General features: G+C 36.6%; 2 protein-coding genes across 3 annotated transcripts; both read right to left on the reverse strand.

The window, feature by feature from the left end:
- Positions 1-2,214: 2,214 nt before the first annotated feature.
- ppp1r7 (protein phosphatase 1, regulatory (inhibitor) subunit 7) lies at positions 2,215-7,315 on the reverse strand. Its single transcript, XM_077224085.1, has 10 exons — positions 7,219-7,315; positions 6,433-6,528; positions 6,260-6,315; positions 6,108-6,173; positions 5,828-5,958; positions 5,464-5,626; positions 5,217-5,333; positions 5,029-5,133; positions 4,556-4,642; positions 2,215-3,520 (listed from the first exon to the last, which is right to left on the reverse strand). The coding sequence occupies exons 1-10, from the start codon at positions 7,256-7,258 to the stop codon at positions 3,344-3,346; spliced, it is 1,038 nt and encodes a 345-aa protein (XP_077080200.1). The 5' UTR covers positions 7,259-7,315; the 3' UTR covers positions 2,215-3,343.
- Positions 7,316-7,652: 337 nt separating this feature from the next.
- Positions 7,653-24,083, reverse strand: gk5 (glycerol kinase 5). 2 transcript variants are annotated; one of them, XM_077224207.1, is made up of 16 exons: positions 23,483-24,083; positions 23,293-23,386; positions 20,840-20,915; positions 20,663-20,756; positions 16,827-16,958; positions 16,667-16,742; positions 14,796-14,857; positions 14,254-14,327; positions 14,096-14,156; positions 13,807-13,933; positions 12,271-12,375; positions 11,916-12,010; positions 11,548-11,651; positions 9,442-9,501; positions 9,222-9,355; positions 7,653-8,804 (listed from the first exon to the last, which is right to left on the reverse strand). In XM_077224207.1, exons 1-16 carry the CDS (start codon positions 23,609-23,611, stop codon positions 8,638-8,640), a joined length of 1,590 nt encoding a protein of 529 aa, XP_077080322.1. In that variant the 5' UTR covers positions 23,612-24,083; the 3' UTR covers positions 7,653-8,637. The 2 variants fall into 2 exon arrangements, with proteins under 2 accessions (XP_077080322.1, XP_077080403.1); XM_077224288.1 differs by having other exon boundaries at positions 20,696-20,756; positions 23,483-23,759.

Here is a 24,083-nt window from a genome sequence, read left to right on the forward strand (position 1 = left end):
CTTTCTACGTCTGACTCCGTGCGTCACCTCACTGGATCTCTGGGTAATGTAGTTCATTCGAAATGTTTCATGAACAAGTTGCCACTATGCACTTACTAAACTGATTTTTTTTGTGGACACAATTAAAATGCAATTTTTTTAAATAAAAAAATTGTATTGCTTAAATTTGGTTTAATATGCCATATTTAGTAGCCTACAAGTATATTTAGTACGCATTTCTAGGCCTAAATTACTTTGTCAAATACTGGTGCTAGTGCTTATGCCTGTGGTGTTACCATTATTTCTGTCAAGGGAGACAGTAAAAGCACAGATAAATTAGCACAAATCCAGCCTTTGTAAAATGGGGACTGCCCTCATTAGGCCTAACCAAGATAGTTTCAAAATCACTGGACATTTTGGGAATATTAATAAGACTATGGCCTGGTTTCAGAGACAGGGCTTAGATTTAGCCAGGATTAGGCTTTAGTTCAATTAGGACATTGACACTGACAAAACAACAGACATATTTTAAGATATGTCAGTGCAAGTTGCTTTCAGTTAAAACAGCTCAAACATGCATTTTAGTTTGAGACTATAGGCTTAAGCTTTGTATATGAAAGCGGGGGTTAATTTATTGCAATTTAGATTAAAGTATGTAAAATCTATAAGTTGTCAGTGTAACACCAGTCTATAATGAAGTGCAACATGTGAAATTGTCAGAATTATAGCAAAATTTGTGAAATATTATAATGAACTCACCATGCACACCTCAGTTCAACCCTGCAATGACTTTTACACACAGAAATAGCCCAATCACGATTCCTTAAAATAAGTATGTATTTTTAAACAATTTAATGAAATGGTATATGTTAAAAAAATCTATATATTTACAATATAACCACTTTATTTATGATTATATTGTGATTATTATATTGTTCCAATTACATCCCAGGATAGCTCTTTGATGTAACAGATGTAGAGGGAACATACAGATTTTGTTACACATGAAATCTCTCAAACTCAGTTAAATATGTATTTTAAAACAAAAAACAGCAACATTAATAATTAGACTACTAAGACTACCCCACACCCCCAGATCATTAATTTTCAGCTTTGTCCAACACCTGGTCATCTTATGGTTAGATGCAGACCTGGAGAGGCCTACAAGCCACAGTGTCTCGCACCCTCTGTGAAATTTTGTGGAGGATCAGTGATGATCTGGGGGTACTTCAGCGAGGCTGCAATCGGGCAGATTTGTCTTTGTGAAGGACGCATGAATCAAGCCACATATACAAGGTTGTCCTAGAAGGAACACTTGCTTCCTTCTGCTCTGACAATGTTGTTTTTTCCAGCAAGACAATGGTATCCATGCCACACAGCCAGGTCAATCAAGGTGTGGATGGAGGACCACCAGATCAAGACCCTGTCATGGCCAGCCCAATCTCCAGACCTGAACCCCATTGAAAACCTCTGGAATGTGATCAAGAGGAAGATGGATGGTCACAAGCCATCAAACAAAGCCGAGCTGCTTGAATTTCTGCACCAGGAGTGGCAAAAAAGTCATCCAACATCAATGTGAAAGACTGGTGGAGAGCATGCCAAGACGCATGAATGCTGTGATTGAAAATCAGGGTTATTCCACCAAATATTGATTTATGAACTCTTCCTAAGTTAAAACATTAGTATTTATTTGGAATTTGGGAGAAATGTTGTCAGTAGTTTATAGAATAAAAGAAAAATGTTAATTTTACCCAAAGACATATCTATAAATAGAAAAACCAGAGAAGCTGATAATTTTGCAGTGGTTTCTTAATTTTTTCCAGAGCTATATATATATATATGAAACCATTTACTTATATTTGGATCACTACATTTATGACTTATTCAACCCATTTGATCATTAGTCCTACCTTTTTTATTATAAGCTTAAAGCTCTAATTCTGTTCTGTATTTGATCAATATAATTCACAAGACCAGTTTAAACATACTTAATGTTTGAATTTGACATCTGCAATATGTAGGTCTGACAAGACTATTCTTGTCAAATAAGATGGTAATAGGTTGGATCTGTCCATTCACTTTTGTGTGTTTATGGGAAAATACGTTCTTCTGTATATTAATTAAATAATCAAATTAATCCAAAATTGCTGTAATTGGCAATGTATAATGAGTTGCATTGTATAAAGATAGGTAACCTGTGTGTCTTGAAGGCAAAACAAGTGTCTGAAGGATGAGCACTGTTCAAATTCAGTTTATTATTTATAGTACATTCAATTCTGAAACAGCCAACCAAGCTTGTAAAACAAAGTGAAAATTTGAGCAAATTAAAAGCAATCCTACGCAGTTGTTCTTTGACCCTTTTAAAAGGGTTTGTGTTCATTTTATGCAGCATCAGCTGAGCCCTCTCAAACCCCCCTCCCACTGGTCAAATGGGAGTGGCCTAAGACAGTCACCACAATGTGGCCTCTTCCATTCATCTCCTATTAGGGGGGACAACATTACTTCTCAGGTCATGCATTAATATGAAGTGTATGAATATTTTGAGTGCATGTGATATTTAATTCTTCAAAAAAAAAAAGGTCTAACAAAAAAAATAGCGATCGCCTAATATCACCTTGCTCTGTAGAACATCTAAAATGCCATGAACCTTTTAAAATGAAATAAATCTCTTACTGAGGCTGTTATTATATATTCCGTATTAATGAAGTGTGAACAATATGCGTTGTCACATTTCAACCAGCTAATATTTCAACATACTGCTACAACCAGAAACAGAACTGATATGCAAATTGAATCCATGAGTGTAGCCTTACATATCACTCAAGGAAATAGTCCCTGATCATACCAAAGAATAAGACTTTCCACATAGCTGTCTCCAGTCCCTGAACGCAATGTGACGTTTTTACCACCTCATAAAGTAAGCAAGATCTCAATGCCTGATGTAAATCATACAGGGTAGAAATGTCTAATTTTAGCCTATCACCTACAAGGATGGAGGAAGATTGTGAAGGGACTAGAATGAAATCATGCGCTAGCCAAAATGCTAAAGGCAGTAAGGGTCAGCATTGATATATTTTCTGAGCGATAGGCATCAGCTCCTCTCAGCTCACACTGATCAGGTCTTAAAGTGAAAATAAATTAACAAGCATTCACGCTATAGTATAAGTCAGAGCATAGTTATATAGTCTCAGTGTGAGTAAAAGGTGCTGGCACATGGAATGGCAACACTTGGAGCGTGAGATCATTTTTTGTTAAATAAAAGAGGTAAATAGGGCAGGTGTCCATGAGGTGCATGAGGGAGATATGGTGGCATTGTGTTTGTAATGTGCAGTGGATGGTTGGGCTGGGGAGGTGAAGTGGATGATCAGAAACGAATGAAGGTGGCATCGATCTGCCTGACATTGGGAAGCGCCAACATGATCTTGCGTCTGTATTGAGGGTCCTTCTGCAGGGGATTTCTCTCCAGATAGACAGTCTCTAGACCTTTGGCGTTCTTGAGTTCGTCTAAGTCTCCCCAGTTATCTATCTGGTTGTCATTCATCTGTATAAGAGAGAATAAGAAAACGAATATGAAAGCTTCAAGTGTGTTAAGGATTTATAACTTTTTAGAGGAAGAAAAAAAGAAATATTAGCATAATGGCTAATATTTTTTTTACATTTGTTTTGTAGATATTAGAATAAACTAAAATGATAATTGTTACAAATGATAATAGCAATATAAACTGATACTCGGAAGTACACGTTTTACATACACTACTGTTCAAAAGTTTGAGATCGGTACGATTTTTTTTAGTGTTTTTTAAAGTCTCTAATACTCACCAAAGCTGAATTTACATGATCGAAAATGCACCAAAAACAGTGATATTGTGAAATATTACTACAACTACGATTATTCCTATAAAAAATACTCCTATAACGAAATGAAAAGATGAATTTTCAGCATCACTACTCTAGTTTTCAGGGTCACATGATCCTTCAGAAATCATTCTAATTTGCTGCTCAAGAAACATTTCTTAATTATTAATGTTGAAAACAGTTGTGCTGCGTAGTATTTTTGTGGAAACATTTTTTTTAAACTTTTGGCAACACTTTAGTTTAGGGTTCAATTCTTACTATTAACTAAGTTGCTAATTAAAATGCATATTACTAGGATATTGGCGGTTTATTAGTACTTATAAAGCACATATTAATGCCTTAGTCTGTGACTATATTCTACATCCCTTAATCCAAACCTAACAACTACCTTACAAACTATTAATAAGCAGTAATTAGGAGTTTATTGAGGCAAAAGCCTTAGTTAATAGTGAGAATTGGACCCTAATCTAAAGTATGACCTGGCTTTTTTTTCAGGCAACTTTGATGAATAGAAAATTCATAAGAACAGCATCTATTTAAAAAAAAAAAATGTATTACAAATGTCTTTACTGTCACTTTTGATCAATTTAATGCATCCGTGTGAGCTATCAGTAAAAGTATTGATTTCCTTTCAAATAAATCTTATTGACCTCAAACTTTTGAACAGTATCGTATTTTGTTATTACATATATGTACAAAAAGTAAACCTTTTTCTTCTTACCCAAAATTCTTTTAAATCAGTCAAATGGCTGATATTTTCAATCTTTTTTATCCTGTTTGCAGCGATGTCCAAAGTTGTTAGCTTTTTCTAAAAAAAAAAAAGAAAGGGAGGAAGATGAAAGATCTGTATATTCTAGCACTAAAATATTCTGGGACGGATAAAAATAAAACCACTGCTAAATGAGACGACAGATCAGAACACAAAGAAAGCCCCTGTGGAGTAAAGGTGCAGTGGAGAGGCACAGAACAAAATAGCTAGAGAAATAGGGAAATTAAGCATTTAGCAAACTATTAGATACTAGTAGACAGCTTGAATAGATGACTTCTTTATCTCGCAATTTGCTACAGAAGTTTGTACACCCCCGCTCAGTCACAAATATTTCATGCAAGTTATTATTTTAGAGTATCTTAAGGATAAATGTTGAATTGAGAGGAAAAAGTACTGCATCCACAAACAACCATGGTAGATCTTACATTGTTCTCCAGGCCCTCCATGACTTCAATGCCATTATGACTCAAGTAAAGCTCTCGCAGGTTCACAAGATTCTGGAGTCCCTCCAACTTCGTGATGCGGTTACTCTGTTACGCAGGAACAGATGTTGTAACACCAACGGAGAACGTAAATATGGCTTAAAAAAAGCACTTTCTAATCGCAAACGCACCTGGATGCTGAGGACCGTCAGACTGTGCAATCCATCAAGGTTCTGTAGTTGAGTGATTTTATTCGTGCCAAGGAACAAACTCTCCAAAGAACTAAGAGAATCCAGATTCTCAATAACCTAAAATGAACATTCAAGTATTTACATGCATTAAATTCGAGCTTGAAAACACATTCCCAATATGGATAGAACAATGTTAAGTAAGCAAAGGAGAATATATCGATAACCGATTTGGTCTTGGAGGTCTCACCCGGATGCGGTTAGAGCCCAGCTCAAGCATCTGGAGGCTCGTCAGCTGATCGAGGTTGGAAATGCTTGTAATCTTATTATGAAGCAAGAAGAGCTTCTTGACTTTTGTCAAACAATCCAATCCCTCAATCTTCCTCAATAAGTTGAACGATACATCTAGCTGCCTGCAAATCACGATCACAAATGAGAAAACTGCATGCAGCAACTCTTTTAAAAGCTTATTATTTCAAATACAAGAGAAGAAAGTTTTTAAAGCTCTTAAAAATGTACTCTTTGTATTTATGTTGGTTTCATATGATTTAAAAAACAAAAAACTAAAAAAAACACTAAAATAATAGGTCCGGAAAAAATAATATCTGACTTACTCGAGCTCTGTTAGGGCCTGAAGATTCTCTAGTTTACGGATCTGGTTGTCATAAAGATCAAGTTCCTTTAATGAGACGAGGCTGTCCAAGTTCTCAATCCGTTTGATGAGGTTTTGTCTGAGAGAAATTGTCTGATGGTGGAAACAAAGAAAATTACTCATTAAAGATTAGTAATTAGGCAAAAATCCATACTGTAAATAAATAACTGTCCATTAATCTTTATCCAGTAACTAATTGTACTACATCAATAATCTAAAGAAACAGCCTTTGATACTCTCACCTTTGCCTTCTGGAGAACCTCCAGACCCTCAATCTTCCCAATGCGACAGTGGACAAGATCCACATCCTGAATAAAAAAGAGGCAATGAATGTGCTAATAATGACATCATCTGTCTAAACTCTCTAAAAAAAAAAACCAAAAAAACAAGTCACCTCTTCATCTGGGTCTAAGGTTATGGTGTCCATGTCAACGGGTGACTCCTCAGGTACTAAAAGTGGAAGTGAGAGATGTGGTAAAGAAACAGATTTGTGGAATAAAGAATGTTTTTAATGGTTTCCCTCAAACTTCATATAAAACCACCAAGGTGGGTTAAGGTTTCACTCACCAGTGGAAGGGGCTTGCAGAGAGTCGACCTCTCCATTGAGACTCTTCCTCTTTGTCTCATCATCACCAGATTCCTCAGACTCACCCCTCCTGTCAACTTTAAATCACAGCTTATAATATTTTACAACCCACAGTAACAACCTGCTTAAAAAAATGCCACTGCTGTTATCGAGGTCAAAAATGATTGATGCCCCGTTCTAATACGAAAGCACTATTTCAAAGCCTCCATCTATTAAACGAGCCCATCCCACACACCCTCATCCCACAGCAGCAGCATGCTAGCAAACTGTGCTGATACAGCAGCTGGAAACAAATGGAGGCATCGAGAAAAGCTCGATTTGTCACGTCTGATAGCTCACATTCATGTTCTCCTACACTTTATCCATCCGAACAGGTGAGACTTTGACAGGTAATGCGAGCTGGTGGGCTACATTAGCAAACCAGTAAGATGTGCTGACATTGACGCCCTGTACACAACTATACAAACAGCCAAAAGAGGTCTACTAAATAATGGCTTTTAAATACACTGAAAAGAAATAAAGAAACGAAGCAGCTTTTATCGCCATTTAATGCTTGCATACTATAAGAGTATCTTTTGTAAGCTGTGTGATAAACGTAAACAATCACACATTGCAGTCTGAATGAATGGTAAGAGGACACTAAAATATGAACTGATTAAAAATAAAAACTCAGCGCATGTACAAAAGCTTAGGGCAAAAAGAATAATCGCTATTTTATGAAATGCTCATTTGAAAATAAATCATTAAAAATAAACAAGTCCGCTCACCTTCCATCTCTTGAGGCTCTCCGACAGATAAAGTCGCCATTTTTGCTCTAGACCCGCCCACTTTACTAGATGATTGACACCTGGATCGACCAATAGAAACCATAGAGGCCGCTTCTTACGCCCGTGGACTATAAATAATTACGGTTATATAATACATTGAATGCACGACAAAACCAAACGCAAATAATGCTCGGACATTATACATTTTTAAAGATTATTTCGTGTTCATACCAATTGGTTTAAAAAAAATCCTTTACATGTATAACCTTTATTGTGCGATTTGCACTGTTTTATTACATTGTTAGGCACAGACTCACACAGAGCTTCAGCAAACTATTTTAATTAAAGCACTACTGTCTGTAACTAACAATTTTAGACCCATACATTATATGCCTACACATCTAATATATACATCCAAATCCATTGACCCTAAATTGAAAACCTTGGATTTATTTGCATGACAAAGCACAATATCTGACATAAAAATGGCAATTGAACATTTATTAAAACAAACATTTTCACATACTGACATGAAACATGGCACAATGTTAAGAGTTCTTTGACAGTCTATTCATAAAATACTTTTCTTTACAGCAAATATGTCTATTCTTTCCTTTAAACCCTGATGACAGCCTATATTACAGTTTCACAGTCTCTTATTTCCTACATTTGAATGCATTAGATCATTAGCCACTGTTGATTGTATCAAGCAGTGCAACATTGCAACACAATCTAATATTAGTGCAACACAACCTATACAACATTAAACCTATAAGCACAATTAGAAAATATCAACTAAAATTACATGAAAATTACCATAGCATTATTGAATGATTGTATAAATTACCATACACTACTAATGGATGAACATTGTGTATGAACTCAGTTTATTAATAAAGGTGAGAAAGAGCAGCATCACTTACTCCCATCCCATCTATGTAAACAACATGAATTACATATAATTACTATAGTCCTCTCAGGGTGAGATGTCATAATTTGGGAGATGAGAAACCGGGTAACCACTGAGGATCTCTCATGCAAAAGCACCTTATTAAGGCACATAGAGAGTTTAATTAATTTGTTGAAACTTATTTAAAAAAAACAGTAGTTGGATAAAGGCACTGATTTAATTCCAGTGCCCTACTTGCTAAAGTATTGATTTGCAAAATCATAATACAACATCTATCTTATTCTAAAGTAGGAATTGTGCTGTAGCCTGCCACCACCTCGTCATAATAATGCTGGATTCACAACTGAGTGATTTGCACAAACAAGTTGTAAATCTGTAAAGCTCTTTGTGATTAGGCAAGACTCATAAACTATACTCATAAACCATTGATCTGCAAGTTTCTAGATTGGAATTCATACTGTTCAAGTGTTTTTCTCAGTCAGAAAGAGAATGGCCCCACAGCTGGTAAATCAGGGCTGGTTGTACCAGTGCATGGACCGCTGAAGAGCCCTCTCCCAGCTCTGCAGGACACCTCTGTATTGGCCTCCCTTGTCCCCTTCTGCTTGACTCCTTCGAGGAAGGAAATGTAGGTCAGTGGTCAAAAGCTTCTTCAGCTCCTCTTGGTTCTTCCAGTAGCCTAAAGGAGGCCCGAACATAGCAAAAATATAAAATTCTGATATCATGTAATATCAATAGATCTTTATAACAATACAGCAGACTACTTAATTTAAAAGCATACACATATGATGTGAGGCGACAACACCATCGGTTTTCGTCGTTGCTAGTTCTTTGAAGTCGGCTTGGTGTGTCCCAGGCTTTAGGCTTTGAGATAATATTTAAATGCTAATGTTTTATGAGCAAAGCTTATCACATATATATTAAAAGGCCTTTTACTTGCTAAAAAAGTATGAACTATCAATCAGATAACAGACAAGTACAACAAAGTTTTCAGCAAATATTTGATCATGTTGATAATTTAAAGGCCTTAGAAATGTGCATATCAAATACGATACAGAAGGCTTTATTTGCTGCACTATAATGTGTTTTTCCTTACCTGTTCCTAGTCCCGCAACAAAAGCGGCTCCAAGGCAAGACATGTCAAAGTTACTTGGACGTGCTATCTTACGCCCCAATAGATCAGCGGTCAGCTGCATGATGAAATCATTTGTGCATACACCTCCATCTGCCCTATAAATGTGTAGAAATACATGCAAGTTCAGACAGGTAGGTGGATCAGGCTATGCCACAAGACTGAATTGGGCTAAAACCCTCACCTGATTTTAGTGATGGGAATACGAGTTTCCCGAAGCATGACATCAAAGAGCTGTTTGTTCCTGAAAATCAGAAGCAGAATGGCTGTTATTTGCCTGTATGTACACAAGGGGGTTATGACTAGAGATGCACTGGTATTAAAACTTTGGTCGTTGCCTATAAGTCCATCACAGCCTAATGGATTTGTAACTATTATATGTGTTGGCAAATTGTTGGCTATTTGTATGAATTAGTACAAACAAACTCATCCGTACATTTTCATACGATCTTCTCATGGCCCACTGAAGGTTAGGTTTACAGTGTTGGACACCATTTACTTCATGCTTTGATGAATACTTTTTTAAAATGTTTGTTTCATTTGAAATTAAAATGTTTATATTTATACGAAATTGCAAACTTGTAAGGTTTTCTCATGAGATGGGATTGGATAAGCGAAATTATTACGATGGGCAAAGACACCAGCTGAGGAGTAAAGTAGGAACAGGGGGTATTCCAGAAAGCAGGTTATGCAACATACCCGGGTAAGTTTACTCAACTTATGACCTCAACTTTCAGTTCCAAAACCTGAGGTAAATTTCATGCAAGTTGCCATAGAAGCTTATTCTTTGAACATAACCTGCTCCAGAGGTTTTGGAACCTGCATACCACGAGTAGACAAGGTTTGGGTTAATCAACCGAGAGTTCAGGGTATATGTGACAGTACGTTAATCTTGTTTTCTGGAAAAATGGATGTTAAGTAAAGTTCAGCCATTATTTATCTGAAGGATAACACTTTTCTTAAAGATGAAAAAGGGGAAGCAAGTAGGAATGGGTCCCTATTAATATAGTCCTGATTAACTACTTTAGATTGGTAGAGAATGCCAATGCCATAGTGGTTTGCATCCAATCACCTTCTCATTTATTTTTTTCTGATTGTGCAGTGGAACAACCTAGTCAGATGACAAATCGAAGAACTCATTTTTTACAATAATGACTGATTGTGAGAATGTGATGTGTGAAGAAAAGCCTCATCAGGGGTCTCAACAGGCCAATATGCTTTCTTTACAACTCAAGTGACATTTTCATCCCTGCAGACACTGTGTGAGAAGCTGTGCCCTAAGAATTCTCAGGTTTTCTCTGGCGAAACTTGTTTTTGTCTACAAATTTCACAGTTTGATCATTCCCTGCAGTAAAGAACTGTAGTGATAGGTTTGAAAAAAAGTTTAAAAAAATGCATTGCCAATATTTGACATTCATTGAGGATAATTCATTTATGTTTATTTAAGTCACCATGAAATCAAAGTGCTTTCTTGTTTTTTTATGGCATATTGCAGTTTATTATAAATTATTTATCTGTCATTTAATTATTTTAACTACATAATTATAATTGCATTATTTTATTATATAATTCATGTGTCCTCAATAAAAATAACTTCCCCTCCCTCTTGCAGTATCATTCTCTTCTCTGATGACAACCAGTCACTCACATGACATCACAGCAAAAGAAAACCACAACCTTCCAATCAATTCTAGATGGACAAAATCAAGTCCCACCCTACATTTTTTCAAGAAGCCATTTGACTCGGAAATGCGTCACAATAGAGAATAAAAAAGGGCAAATACAACTTCTGTTTAATGCCGACTTCAGTGGGAAAACAGTGTTAAATACCAAGCTAAATTCTACGAAAAGGATTGGACATGCCTCAAAATACATACGGTTGAGGACAAAGTCTATTTACACTGTCCTGCAGTGACCTGAAATATTGTCCTGCAGTGAAATGAAATATTTTAGTTAGTTAATCATTTAAGTAGGCTATGTTGTGTTTTATCAGAACAGGAACAATAACCGATGATTTGAAGCAATCCAGCACTATGTATATGAGCACTTATTGATTGATTTGGCTAGCACAGTGTTTCAGTGTGGTTGATCATATTCTAGTGTCAGTAATTATTAACTTTAGTTTTTATTAAGGAGCATTATTTTCCCATTTTTCCCCATGGTTAATTTCTGACCTTGACAAGATCCATCCCTTCTGTCTTTTTATAACTTTAACAGATTATATACTTTGATTCATGAGAGATCTTTTGATGATACGGTCAAATCTTGCAAGCAGCTTTGCTCAGCTCACCTGAATGCTATGGACTCCAGAATGGCTCGGACCAGGTGTCTCTTGGTTGTGGAAGGTTTTAAGCCCATGAAAGAGGCACAGGCTCTAGGATCATTCAAAGGGGCCTGTGGCACATAAACACACATAATCATAGTCTTCCAGATTTTAGGTAAAAATAAATGAATCATCACCCAGTTAGTTCAGATAGTGGAACAGATTGATGGATCTCTAATCAAATGACATGACACGATTTAAGGATTTGCTGTATATATATCAAATCCATGAGGTGAACCATGAGTTAAAAACATGAAGACATAAAAAAAGACCAGCCTGTATAGGCAACAATGAAAGTCTATGAGGCAAAATATCACAGATGCACTTAAACACACCTGTAAGCCACTGAAAGAAGGCACAAAATATACGCCATCCGAGTCTTCCACACTACTGGCTATGGCTTCTGTTTCCTTCACATCAGAAAAGAGTTCTGTAAGACAGGAACCAAAGAAAGTACACTACAATAATAGAATTGCAACAACAAAATAAAGGAGTCACCACGTGATTTCAGCATTTTTTTCACCCAGCTTTTGCTTTATTCAAGTTAAATAAATTCTCATAACGGAGTTGAGTGTGCATCTACAATCTTCAATGGTTATTTTTGTATTTATGTAGTGAAAAATACATATTGAAGTTAAGGGATATGTCTTGTCATTTTGCAAGTAAATGCACATTGGTCATCCTCCTCACCTAGATCATGTGCCCATTTAATCGCAGAACCCGTTCCAGCGGCGTTACCTTCAGCCAGATACACAACTTCAGCACCGATCTTCCAGCCCACCAGAGGATAAAGGCCTATTCAGAAAACACATCATCCAGACCAAATGAAAAGGAGAGAGTGATCAACAAAATGGACACATCAGTGTCTCCTTTCTAACTGATCACACTGATTTAAAATGAGTCACATCATGTCCTAACCTGCTGTTTCCAGTAATGTGCACTGCTGTACAAAGGTTTGGGGTCGGTAAGTTTTTCTTGTTTTTGAAAGAAGTGCTGAAAGAATGCTCACTAAGGCTTTATTTTTTTGATAATAAAAAATATTACAATTTCAAATAACTGTTTTCCATTTAAATATATTTTGAAATGTAATTTATTGGCAAAGCTGATGGCAAAGCTGAATTTTCAGCATCATTACTCCAGTCTTCAGTAGCCTGGTTTCCCTTACAGATCTGCTCAAAACCTTTGCTATATTTTCTAAATGTCGATAAAAAACTATTGCGAAATTACGGCGTTTCCATTAACCGATGGTATGCGACTAAAATGTAAATTATTTCTCTTGTGATAAGTCAGTCTAAAAATCATGGCAACAAATGTTAGAAGGTTTATGTATATCCCTGCCAGCGCAGTAGGTTTTTTTTTAATCGAAGGAGACATAGGCGTTTTATCCAAGCATTAATGGCAAGAAAAGCCCCTTATACTTGGGAGTGGCTCATATGAGGTCTTTCTCCCTCCTATCTGCTTCAAGGCCTTAATAAGTTGTGGCACTTTTTTGTTAAGAATCCAGTATTCCCATGATTCTTTTGTCTTTTATGAGTTTAATAAAGAACTCTGTCTCGTCTTCTGTCCAAACATACCGCACCACCTTTAAAAAATGATTGTCTTTTACGTACGCCAGGTGACCTGTAAATGCGGAAAACTGTTTTCATTGCAGTTTTACAAAATATTCCTTTTTCAAATTGCCTGAAAACCACCCCATGCGAGCGTAAAAACTTTTTTGCGATATATGGGAGTTTTTGCAACATGTACAGGTTTCCATTGGTGTATTTTCAATTCACAATTTGAAGGGTAATGGAAACGCAGCTAGTGTCACATAATCATTCAGAAATTATTTTAACATGCTGATTTGCAGGTCAAGAAACATTTCTTATTAATATCAATTTTGAAAACAGTTACTGCTTAATATTTTTGTGAAAAACCGTGATACACTTTTTCAGGATTCTTTGATTAATAGAAAGCTCAAAAGATCAGCATTTACGCTTGCATCCTTGCTGAATAAAAGTATTAATACTGGTATTAAAAAACAGTCAGCAATTATTTTCACTTTGAATGGTAGTGCACACTAAAAGTCACAAAACTTCAATTTTGATTTCATGGGGTCTAAATTTGCTTTGTGTTACTGGTTTTTATTAGTAATAGTTCTAGTGGATCTAGTCTATTAGTAGTTCTTTTACAGTTGAATATTGTGAGCTTATTGGTCAAGGTAAGATCAGCACTGGAACGTCATACCGGCTACAGATGTGTGTGGTTTGTTTCCTGTATTGATATCCATGAAGGTCCCTGTGCCCATAGTAATTTTCACATCTCCAGTGTCAAAACAGCATTCTCCAAACATGGCTGCTTGTTGGTCCGCCATCTGTGACAAAGACATGACAGCCAGTGTTGTGGCACCAAACACAATCAAGCGCATGTCATTAAAAAAAATGGAAAGCGGGCCCATTTACAGGAATGTAAATTAAGGTGCATTGTCTTTATAAAAAAAAATGAAGTAAAACTGCAAGACAACATTTATACTCACAACAGACATGATTGGGATGGGCACTCCAAATATGGATGGATCACATGATCCAAATTTGTGACTAAATACAAGAAAAGAGAGCATTAATTATTTCATCAAAAGTGCACTAAAAAGTATTCTGGAACGAAGTATTGGAACAATTCACGGTGCATGAGTACCTCGTGTTCTGCACACTGGGAAGGATGGAGAGAGGTATAGAGAGGAGTGAGCAAATAAATCCACTCCAGCACATCTGATGATCACACAAACACACACTATGAACACAGACAGTATCTATGAACAAGCACCACTTACAGAAACACATTATACGACACTATTTGGACAAAAGATATAAGGAGAAAAACACAAGAAAAAATTTGATGTGTTTGCAAATTATCAGACATTTTGTAAAATTAAAAAAAAATATTAAAAGGGGAGGTCACATTTGAAGTGATATTGATTTTGTCTGGGTTCTCAAAGCAACTGTTTATTAAAGATCAGCTAATTGTCTTCTTTGTGTTCCATGCAAGATAGAAAGTTATACAGGTTTGGAACAACGTGAGTAAATGATGACAGAATGTCCATTTTTGGGTGAACTATACCTTTAACTGTCTTTTTGTCTATCTCTCAAGGCACGTATGTTAGTACTCAAGTCCACAATCCAAAAGTAATGATCAGAACAGCAATTACACAAATTAGTAATCGAACAGCTGTAACTGACCTGATAGGAATCAAATATCGCTGTTGTACTGGCATTAGAGTAATCTGTAGCATGAACCAGGCCTGCAAACAAACAATAAAACATTACAAAACTTTAAAGATATACTGAGCTGAGCTCTATAATAAGGGATTTTTCCTGGACTTCCAGGTAGTTCAGACTTGTACTCACCCTGCCAACATTAACTTTAATTGTGATATATTCCATTAAATGTTTAAACTATAATGTATCTCCATTACAGCCATAAATTCATAGAAACATTACTGATTTTTAAACATGACCGTTTATAATTTGCAAGCCATTATAACTAATGCTTCAAAGACGAATATATCTTTGTTACTATGCAAGTACAATTTGCATTCAACACATCACAGAAAACAAAAAATGGGCATGAACAAGTTTACCTTTCAAAAGTTTACCATTCAGTAAATTGTTATTTTTTCTATTTCTCTCTATTCATCAAATAATCCTGAAAAAAAGTATTATGGTTAACACATAAATATTAAGCAGTACAACTACTTTTAACATTGAAATGTTTCTTATTTTAAGCATCAAATCAGCCTATTACAATGATTTCTAAAGGATCATGTGACACTGAAGACTGAAAGTGCTGAAAATTCACACAGGGATACTTTACATTTGAAAAATTATTAAAATAAAAACAGCTGTCTTAAATTGTAATATTTCTCAAAATTTCAGCTTGGTGAGCATAAAAGACTTTCAAAATCATAAAAAAATATTACTGACCCTTTTGAATGGCAGTGTATGTGGTCAGAGAATGCAAAATACAACCAAATACAAACACACTCTCACACTGGCCAGCCTTATCAATGATGTGCCAAGTTGAAAAATAAGCACTGTAAAATGATCACAGTAGATATGACTGCATGAGATTATTTACTCTAAACCACTTAACACTGGTTTGTGACATTCACCTTTGCCAAGGAATGTGGGGAAACTGCCTTCGAAGAATAGTGTCAGTCACTGATGTTAGATATCAGATCTGTCACATACTTTCATTGAGTAGATCACTATGAAGAACCTCTAACAAATCGAACTCGTTTTATTTCTGCAAGCTCTCAAAAGCCTTGTTAAGACTGTCAGTCCAAATCCGATTTTTGTGCATTTCTGATTGGAATCCGATGATATTTAGCAAGTGTGAATGAAAAGTATAAAAAAAAATAAAAAAAAGAGATCACATGAAATATAATGTTTACCAATATTTTTCAAGCAACATTCATGTGTTTTGAAATCATATTCAAATCACATTTCTGGAAATCAGTTTCAGTCTGACTGCTCTGATTTCGCTTAACTTTTCTGCCTATGTTACATTCTCACGGCAAAATGTAAACATGACAGACCTTATTGTAGGAAACATGCTGAAAGTTGTTGCAGAAACAAGGTTTTGTTGTTGCAAAGAGCAGGTTGATTGGAAAATTACAATATACTGCTAGTCGGCCTGATCTAAACACTTAGACGACAGCATGGAATAAAGCTGCGCATACCATCATCATACATTTCTGCCGCTGCCACACATCATGTTGTAAGACAACATCTGTATTGCAAACCCCTAAGTGCTGCTGCTGTTGTTGTTTTTTGGCATATGCCTAATAGAAACCAATGAAGATATTATGGAAAATGAAAGCACGCTACAGGACACACAAATCAGATCTGAACAGTTGCGATAATCAGTTTGGAGAGTTGATCATTTAGATCAGATTCCAATCAGATGAATAAATAAATCTGAATTGGACTGACAGTGTGAGCATAGCCAAAGGAATACTATGGAGATAGAGATCTGATTTCCACTGTTCAGGTGACTTCTACTAAATAGGATCCATCAATTTATGAGTTTTTCAAAATGGAACAGCCACCTTTAGTGAGTTTGTACAGCAGCCAGGTGTCTATGGTCCCAAAATAACACGAGCCGTCTTCGACTGCCTGCCGCAACTGAGGAGAGAGAAGGGTAGGTTAAAATACCTGTACTAGAGAGGACAAATACTGAATGCCATATTTTAACTAATCCTGGTTTACCTGAGGGATATTGTTCAAGGCCCAGACAAGACGCAGTGACACATGCTGGGTAGTAAAAACAACCAAACTGGCTGCAAGGAACCTCTTCTGTCTGGTGAGGTAGTGCAGCATCTTCATCGCCCCATGTATCGTCTGTCATAACACATGCATACAAATAAATATGCTGTTAAAGTCAGCATGAAATCAAAATGGCTTTTTCACTTTTCCAACTTCAGTTAGGTTTTAATGTTGCCGTCTGAGCTTAAAAAAGATCTGCAAGTTCTTTCAATCTCCAAAGGGAGATTTTTTTTAACAACATCCACTTTTCAAGAACTACAACGAACGGCTAGTTTGGACTACAACGCGTTTTTTTCAGGATTTTATGAAGTCATAGTGTTCCTCATTTAAATAATCTCCACACACTGAATACGCAGCCAGCAGCCATATCACCCTCTAGCCCAAGACTGGTTGCCCACTGAAGCGAAGCAGGGCTGAGCCTGGTCAGTACCTGGATGCAAGAGGTGTTGGTGAGGTCAGCAGGGGGCGCTCACCCTGTGGTCAGTGTGGGTCCTAACGCCCCATTAAAGTGATGGGGACACTATACTGTCAAAGAGCACCGTCCTTCGGATGAGACGTTTAACTGAGATCCTGACTCTCTGTGGCCACATTCCCTCCAATGGCCCTTGCCAATCATGGCCACCTAATAATTCCTATCCATTGAATTGGCTCTATCACTCTCTCTCCACCTATATCTGGCTGGTGGTGAGCGCACTGGGGCCGTTGTACTGTGGCTGCCATCGCATCATCCAAGTGGATGCTGCACACTGGTGGTGGTTGAGGAGAGACCCCGACATGATTGTAAAGTGATGTGGGTGTACAGAAGTACATATGAAAAGCACGATATAAATGCCTCATTCATTCATTAATTCATACGCAAAAAAAGTTGTCGAGGCCTGGTTGAGCTGCGCTAGAGAATAATGTATTTAAATATGATTAAATGGTGGATAACATCGTATCTATAAGAAAAGTACAAAAAATCTAGCAAAGTCCATGCTCGAAATCCATTCAGCACAATCCTCTTGTTCGTAAACATTGTCAGGGTCTGAATCGGGCTCAAAATCATTTGAAATTGATGCCATTGTTAATATTTACATCTGAGTAGACCTTGCGGTTATGAAGGGGTGGGAAATTTCCCAAACACACTCTAAGCGCGGCCAATTACAACACACTGGGCCAGTTAACCAAGTCAACCCTCCCTCTTGCAGCAACAACACTTCTCTGACAGATTTTTTTAGCGTGAGGGCGGGACAACCTGTCTGTCACTCACATGAGATCACAGCAATAGCAAACCACAATAGTCCAATCAATTCCCGATGGACGAAATCAAGTCCAGTTTAGTGTTCATGTGTTCATATTAGGGGTGTTCGACATCGGCTGCGGCTGTAACCGATCGGAGAGAGTTGCCGCAAATGGAGACGTGAAGTCGGACACTTTCTGCTTCCCGTAGTGACCGCTCACGAGGTGTTTGCATACTTTACCACAGCTGAAGTGAAAAATGCAATATTTGCCAAATACACAGATGTTTCAGAGACATTTTAATTCAATACTTTATGTACTGCTTCATATAGCGTCTGTTTGAACAAGAATGAAGTTCAACATTAAGCTTACAGCTACTATCAATGAAGTGGAGTCAATGTTTCTTAATCAGTTTTATTTTGATAAACATGACACAATATAACATCGCGACTACAAGAAAAGAGTGTTTAATGTTTAAAAAAACGGATTTGTGAGCTTTAGTTGAACTAAAGGTGTGAGAATAAACACGAAACACACGTGATCGTTGGCATGCGGTGAATCCGGCCAATTGTGGAACAGCTGTGTCGTCATCAGAGCTCGTACAGCCAACTCTTAAGAAGCTGCGCCAGCTGAGTTCTCTGACTACTCTCAAATCACTCTCGCACAACTTTGATGGCACACATCACAGTCACGTGGCGTCGGCACTGTATCAAGTCTGGCAAAATTTCTAACCAGCCCGCACTGCTTCAAATTAGCTGCCGATCGGTCGGCGTAGAGCTGCATGAAGTCGAACAAACCAAAACCAAACATTCTCTGTTACCTTAATTATATGTTTATCTCTGTAAAGCTGCTTTGAAACAATCTACATTGTTAAAAGCGCTATATAAATGAGGATGATTTGACTTGACTAACAAGCCTGTTGTGTTTGCCTGTGAAACCCAGTTTGCACATGCGTTTCATTGATTTAATCCCTGTCACCTGTTGGCTTGTTAATTACTGTCGTTAGGAGTTAATTTGTCCCAGCTGTGTCTAATTCCCAGTTTTGTAAAGATTTGAGTTAGTTTGAAAATAAAGACTGCTGCATTTAGATCTTGCTTCACCTTGTCTCTGCTGCAACCTAATGTGTGACACCTTTCTTGTTATGCGTGACACTTTTTCTTGTTAAAGAAACCATTTCACTCGTATAAGCGTCACAATAGGGAAGAATAGACTATCACAACCTCCATTTCATTGTGACTTTAAATATTTTAAATATTAAAAGCAGAATTACAGTAGTTGTGACAAGAAAAAAACATAACCAGTAAAACAGAAGAACATCCCCAACTTCCAGCTTAACCTCTGCCCTCTATGATAAGATAACAAAAACATTTTCCTCTGTTGAAACTTGTTCAAGAAAGACCTAGTTTTATCTGCAACTACCAATACGGGGTCAGTGATGCTTAGAGCAAGCTGCAATAACATGGGTCATCATTTTCAAACTGACAAGATTTGTCTCTGCAATGATGGGACAAAAAACGAATCAATGTGAATGATGCAAATCATAGGAGCATTAACTGACCAAACTGGTTCATGAAACTCAAACCAGCAATTAAGAAGGGAATTTTGCCAACTCAAACATGAGCACTTTTAGCATGTGTCAGAAAAGATACTCACAGGCCAAATATTCAGTGTCAGCAGCTTAATAAAAGCTTAATGTTAATAAAAATATCAGCAATCCTTCTTCGAGAAGTCAGAGGTTTCACTTCTGTATTGCTTATTTAGCTTGCAGGACTTGGCATGAAATACTCGTTCATTCACATACACAATGAATGATAAACACTACGAACTGCAACGGTCCAAACAATACGCACTTTGTTTGCAGAAATAAACTGTTATGTATTGACTGTTTTTAAATTGTATAAGAAATTGTTTACCCATTTGGAGATCAGAATTAACTGTACCAACTCCCAAAAATCTACCAACAGCTTGGCAACCAATAATACATAATTTCTGTTTTGTTTTTCAAAAATATTTTAATGAAGTGTTAATAGAACAATTTTGTGAACAATTTCCATTTGTTGTAATAAAAGTACACTACTGTTTAAAAGTTTGGAGTCAGTAAGATTTTTATGTTTTGGAAAGAAGTCTCTTATGCTTACCATGGCTGCATTTATTTGATCAAAAATACATTAAAACTATGTTTTTCAAATAAATGTTATTTCAAATTGTAATAATATTTCACAATGTAATTTATTCATGTAATCCATTTTTTCAGGATTCTATGATGAATATAAAGTTCAAAAGAACAGCATTTATCTGAAATAGTAACATTTTGTACGATTATAAAAAAGTCTTCACTTTTTGTCAGTTGAATGTGTCCTTGCTGAAAAAGTATTAATTAAAAAAAAAAACACCTTACTGACTCCAAATGTTTGAACAGTAATAATAATGTATGAATTGTCAATGCAAGGATGAGGTCATTTGAATTATGTCGATTGATCTGTTCCAGTGATTGGTTCAATGAGAGTCTGAAATGAACAAATATGTTGAAAAGATGATGACATCATCCACAGCAGCCTTACCTTCATAGTGCAGGACCTGTTCCACGAACTCACCAATTCGGCTGCCCTCATGTCCTGCCAGGTGATGAAATTATGAAATGGTTTTCCCGTGTTTCTGGAGATAATAACAAAAAAAGTCACCTCTGTTTGTCGAGGGTGCTTTGTGTAGAGCAATCACAGGATTTAACATATACTAACCTGTCCCAGGTCATGAACGTTGCCCTCTGGGTTGAGATGCCAAGACCTTCTATTTGGCACATCTGCAAGCCTGAGTCTAAGTCACAGAGAGAACGGAGAGGTACCAGTCTCAATTATAACCTTAATCAGACATTTAAACTCATGTACCAACAACATTTACCACAAACCTCATTAGTTCTTGAGGAAGCTCAAACGTGATGCGTAACACGAGAATGAACCTCATTGGAACACGTTTGTCAATGGAGAGACAGAAATCTCTCAGATTTCATTAAAAGATGTTCATTTGTTTTCCGAAGATGAATGAAAGTCTTGCTGGTTTGAAACAACATGCAGGTGAGTAGGCCTAAATGATGACAGAATTTTTGTTTTTCTGCTGAACTAATAAACCTTTAAGCTGTTGTATACCTTTGGTACTTCTGTTGCAATAAATATAAATAAACTCAACAATATGATGTCAGTTTAAGGACAGTTCATCATCTTTATTTTTAGTGTGTTTTTGAATTTTAATTAAGATTATGTTATAACTAAAATAAATTATTTTAAGACTTATTGAGGCGAGTTGAGAACCACTGATATATCAGATTGGACATCAAAATTAATTACAGTGACCCTAAAGAGTACATTAATGCCTCCTCATAGCAAACATCCAGTTTGTTATTTTCATGGAACCATTTTAAGTGAATTTAAACTTCCAGTATACAGAATACATTTTACACAGTGTCCATATTAAATGTATACAATGTGGCTATAATAATAATAATAATGTATACGCTGGTCCAGGATGTAATTATAAAATAAATATGCTGTTCAATAGTTTTAGAGCGAATTGGAGAGTTAAGCATGCATTATTTACAATCATTTTGATATTTTATATAATAAAACGGTTAAAAATAATACAGTACGCAGAATACACAGTAAGCATGTTGTGCTTGATTAATCTTGTGAAAATACTAAATTATTATAAAATTAAAGTTTGATACTGAAAAAAACACTGGCATGTTTTTATTTATAAATCTATCCTGGGTCTACTTCCTTCATATCTTTATACCTATATCTGTAAAAAGTATGTTTGTAGCTATAGCCTACGGTCCCAGGAATTATTCTTACTGTCTGTTCCAGTGGTATGTACTGAATTGTGGAAAAAGTCATTTAAATTTGCTACTCCCTCTGCCTGGATTAATTTGGAAAGTATGTTGAAACTTAGGGAGCTGGTTTCATTGGACATTTTGAAAGTAGTTTTAAATGATTTGGAGAATGAAACATCGAGCAGTAGATGTTTTAACTAGTTTATGAATTGATATTGAAATTTGATTGGATTTGCTTGTGTGTGGGTATGTATTGATGGATGTTATCTGTTAAAGGGATAGTTCACCCAAAAATGTCAGTATTTACTCACCCTCTTGTTGTTCCAACCCCGTAAGACCTTCGTTCATCTTCGGAACACGAATTAAGATATTTTTGATGAAATCTGAGAGCTGGATCACTCCTCCACAGGCTTCTTCAGGGATTGAAACTTGCCAGCCCCGAAAAGTTATTAAAGACATTGTTAAAAGAGTCCAAGTGACTACAGTGACTCAATCTTAAGTTTATCAAGCGACGAGAATACTTTTAGTGCACAAAAACAAACAAAAATAACAACTTTATTTCAACTATTCATCTCCTTCTCTGTGGGCCTCTAGTCAGTTAACATAGTGTGATTGCGTAGAGCTACGTCACACGTAGGCTCACTATTGGCCGATGCTGGTCATGTGTGTGATGCGTGTGACGTACAACAACAGAAGCTTACGCTGTTAAACTAGTGAACTGACTCGAGGCCCACAGAGAAGTAAATGAATAGTTGAAATAAAGTCGTTATTTTTGTTTGTTTTTCGCACAAAAAGTATTCTCGTCGTTTTATAAACTTAAGATTGAGTCACTGTAGTCACTTGGACTCTTTTAACGATGTCTTTAATAACTTTTCGGGGCAGGCAAGTGTCAATCCCTGAAGAAGCGTATGGATGGACTAGTATGGAGGAGTGATCCAGCTCTCAGATTTCAACAAAAATATCTTAATTCGTGTTCCGAAGATGAACGAAGGTCTTACGGGGTTGGAACAACATGAGGGTGAGTAAAGACAGACAGAATTTTCATTTTTGGGTGAACTATCCCTTTAAACTCTAACAAGCTGTTTCTGTCAGTCTTAGCCATGCCTCTTGTAAAAGAGATTCTTAATCTCAATGTGCTTCTTTTCCTTGTAAAACAAAGGTTAAAATAAAAATGTTATATTATACAGTTTATATAAAACAAACAAACAAAAAAACTTAATGATTGCATTTTGCTATTTATTATGCAGCATTTGTCTAGCATGATTTGTTTGCATGCATGCCACTAGATGCTTTGATATCTGATGCAATTACATTAATGACTAAATAGTGTTTGGGTTAGATATTAGAGGCAGAATAAAGAGGTCTGACCTTGAACTGCTCCTTTGACTACAGTGACAAACCCTTTCCACAGTTCATCAGGGTCAATCTCTACCCATCCAGGCTGAGGATACAGAAGGGACACCTGCAACAAAGAAGCTGCTGTCAAGATTTCACACATTGGAAGGCACTGGCACAATCATGTCAAGCCAGTCATTCCAGTCAACCTGCTGTCATTTACCTTCGAGGAGCAGGACCCCCTGATATTGGCACTCTTATCGTACACATGGCACCTAATGGAGGTTGTTCCCACATCAACAGAGAGAATGAAAGTCTCTCGTTTGCAGAACCCGTTCCTCTGAGTCCCCATTGCACAACGCGCTTATTCAGAGAGCCGCAGAGTTATTTGAGTCGCCATGGCTGTGTCCAAACTTCTAGTCAAATTATCCCGTTTTCAACTTTTCTCCGTAAACATTTGAGTTTCATTCCTCCAAAGACTTAAAAGCCAAACTCGGACAGATTTTATTCCGCTAAGCAAGCCGATTGAATGTGTTCACTTCATTGCTTTGACGCTATATTTTCAATGGACAAACAATAATCGAAAACATAACTTATGTGTCCCCCAACTTTCCTAAACTGTCGTCTAACGTTACTTTAAATCGGCAAATAAAATATCAACAGTTGCGTTTTGACACTCTTATTTTCATTAGTGAATGATACAAGTCAACAAAAATTGGAAGAACACGCGTGAACCTCGGTAAAGAAGGCAACAAAAAAAAAAGAGAAGGCAGCGGTCGGTCGATTAAGTACGATAGTAAATCTGCACGTCACACACATCAGTC

Source organism: Siphateles boraxobius, unplaced genomic scaffold (assembly GCF_051911475.1).
Source record: "Siphateles boraxobius isolate OS27281-9 unplaced genomic scaffold, OSU_SipBor_1 1, whole genome shotgun sequence".
NCBI classification, from domain to species: Eukaryota; Metazoa; Chordata; class Actinopteri; order Cypriniformes; family Leuciscidae; genus Siphateles; species Siphateles boraxobius.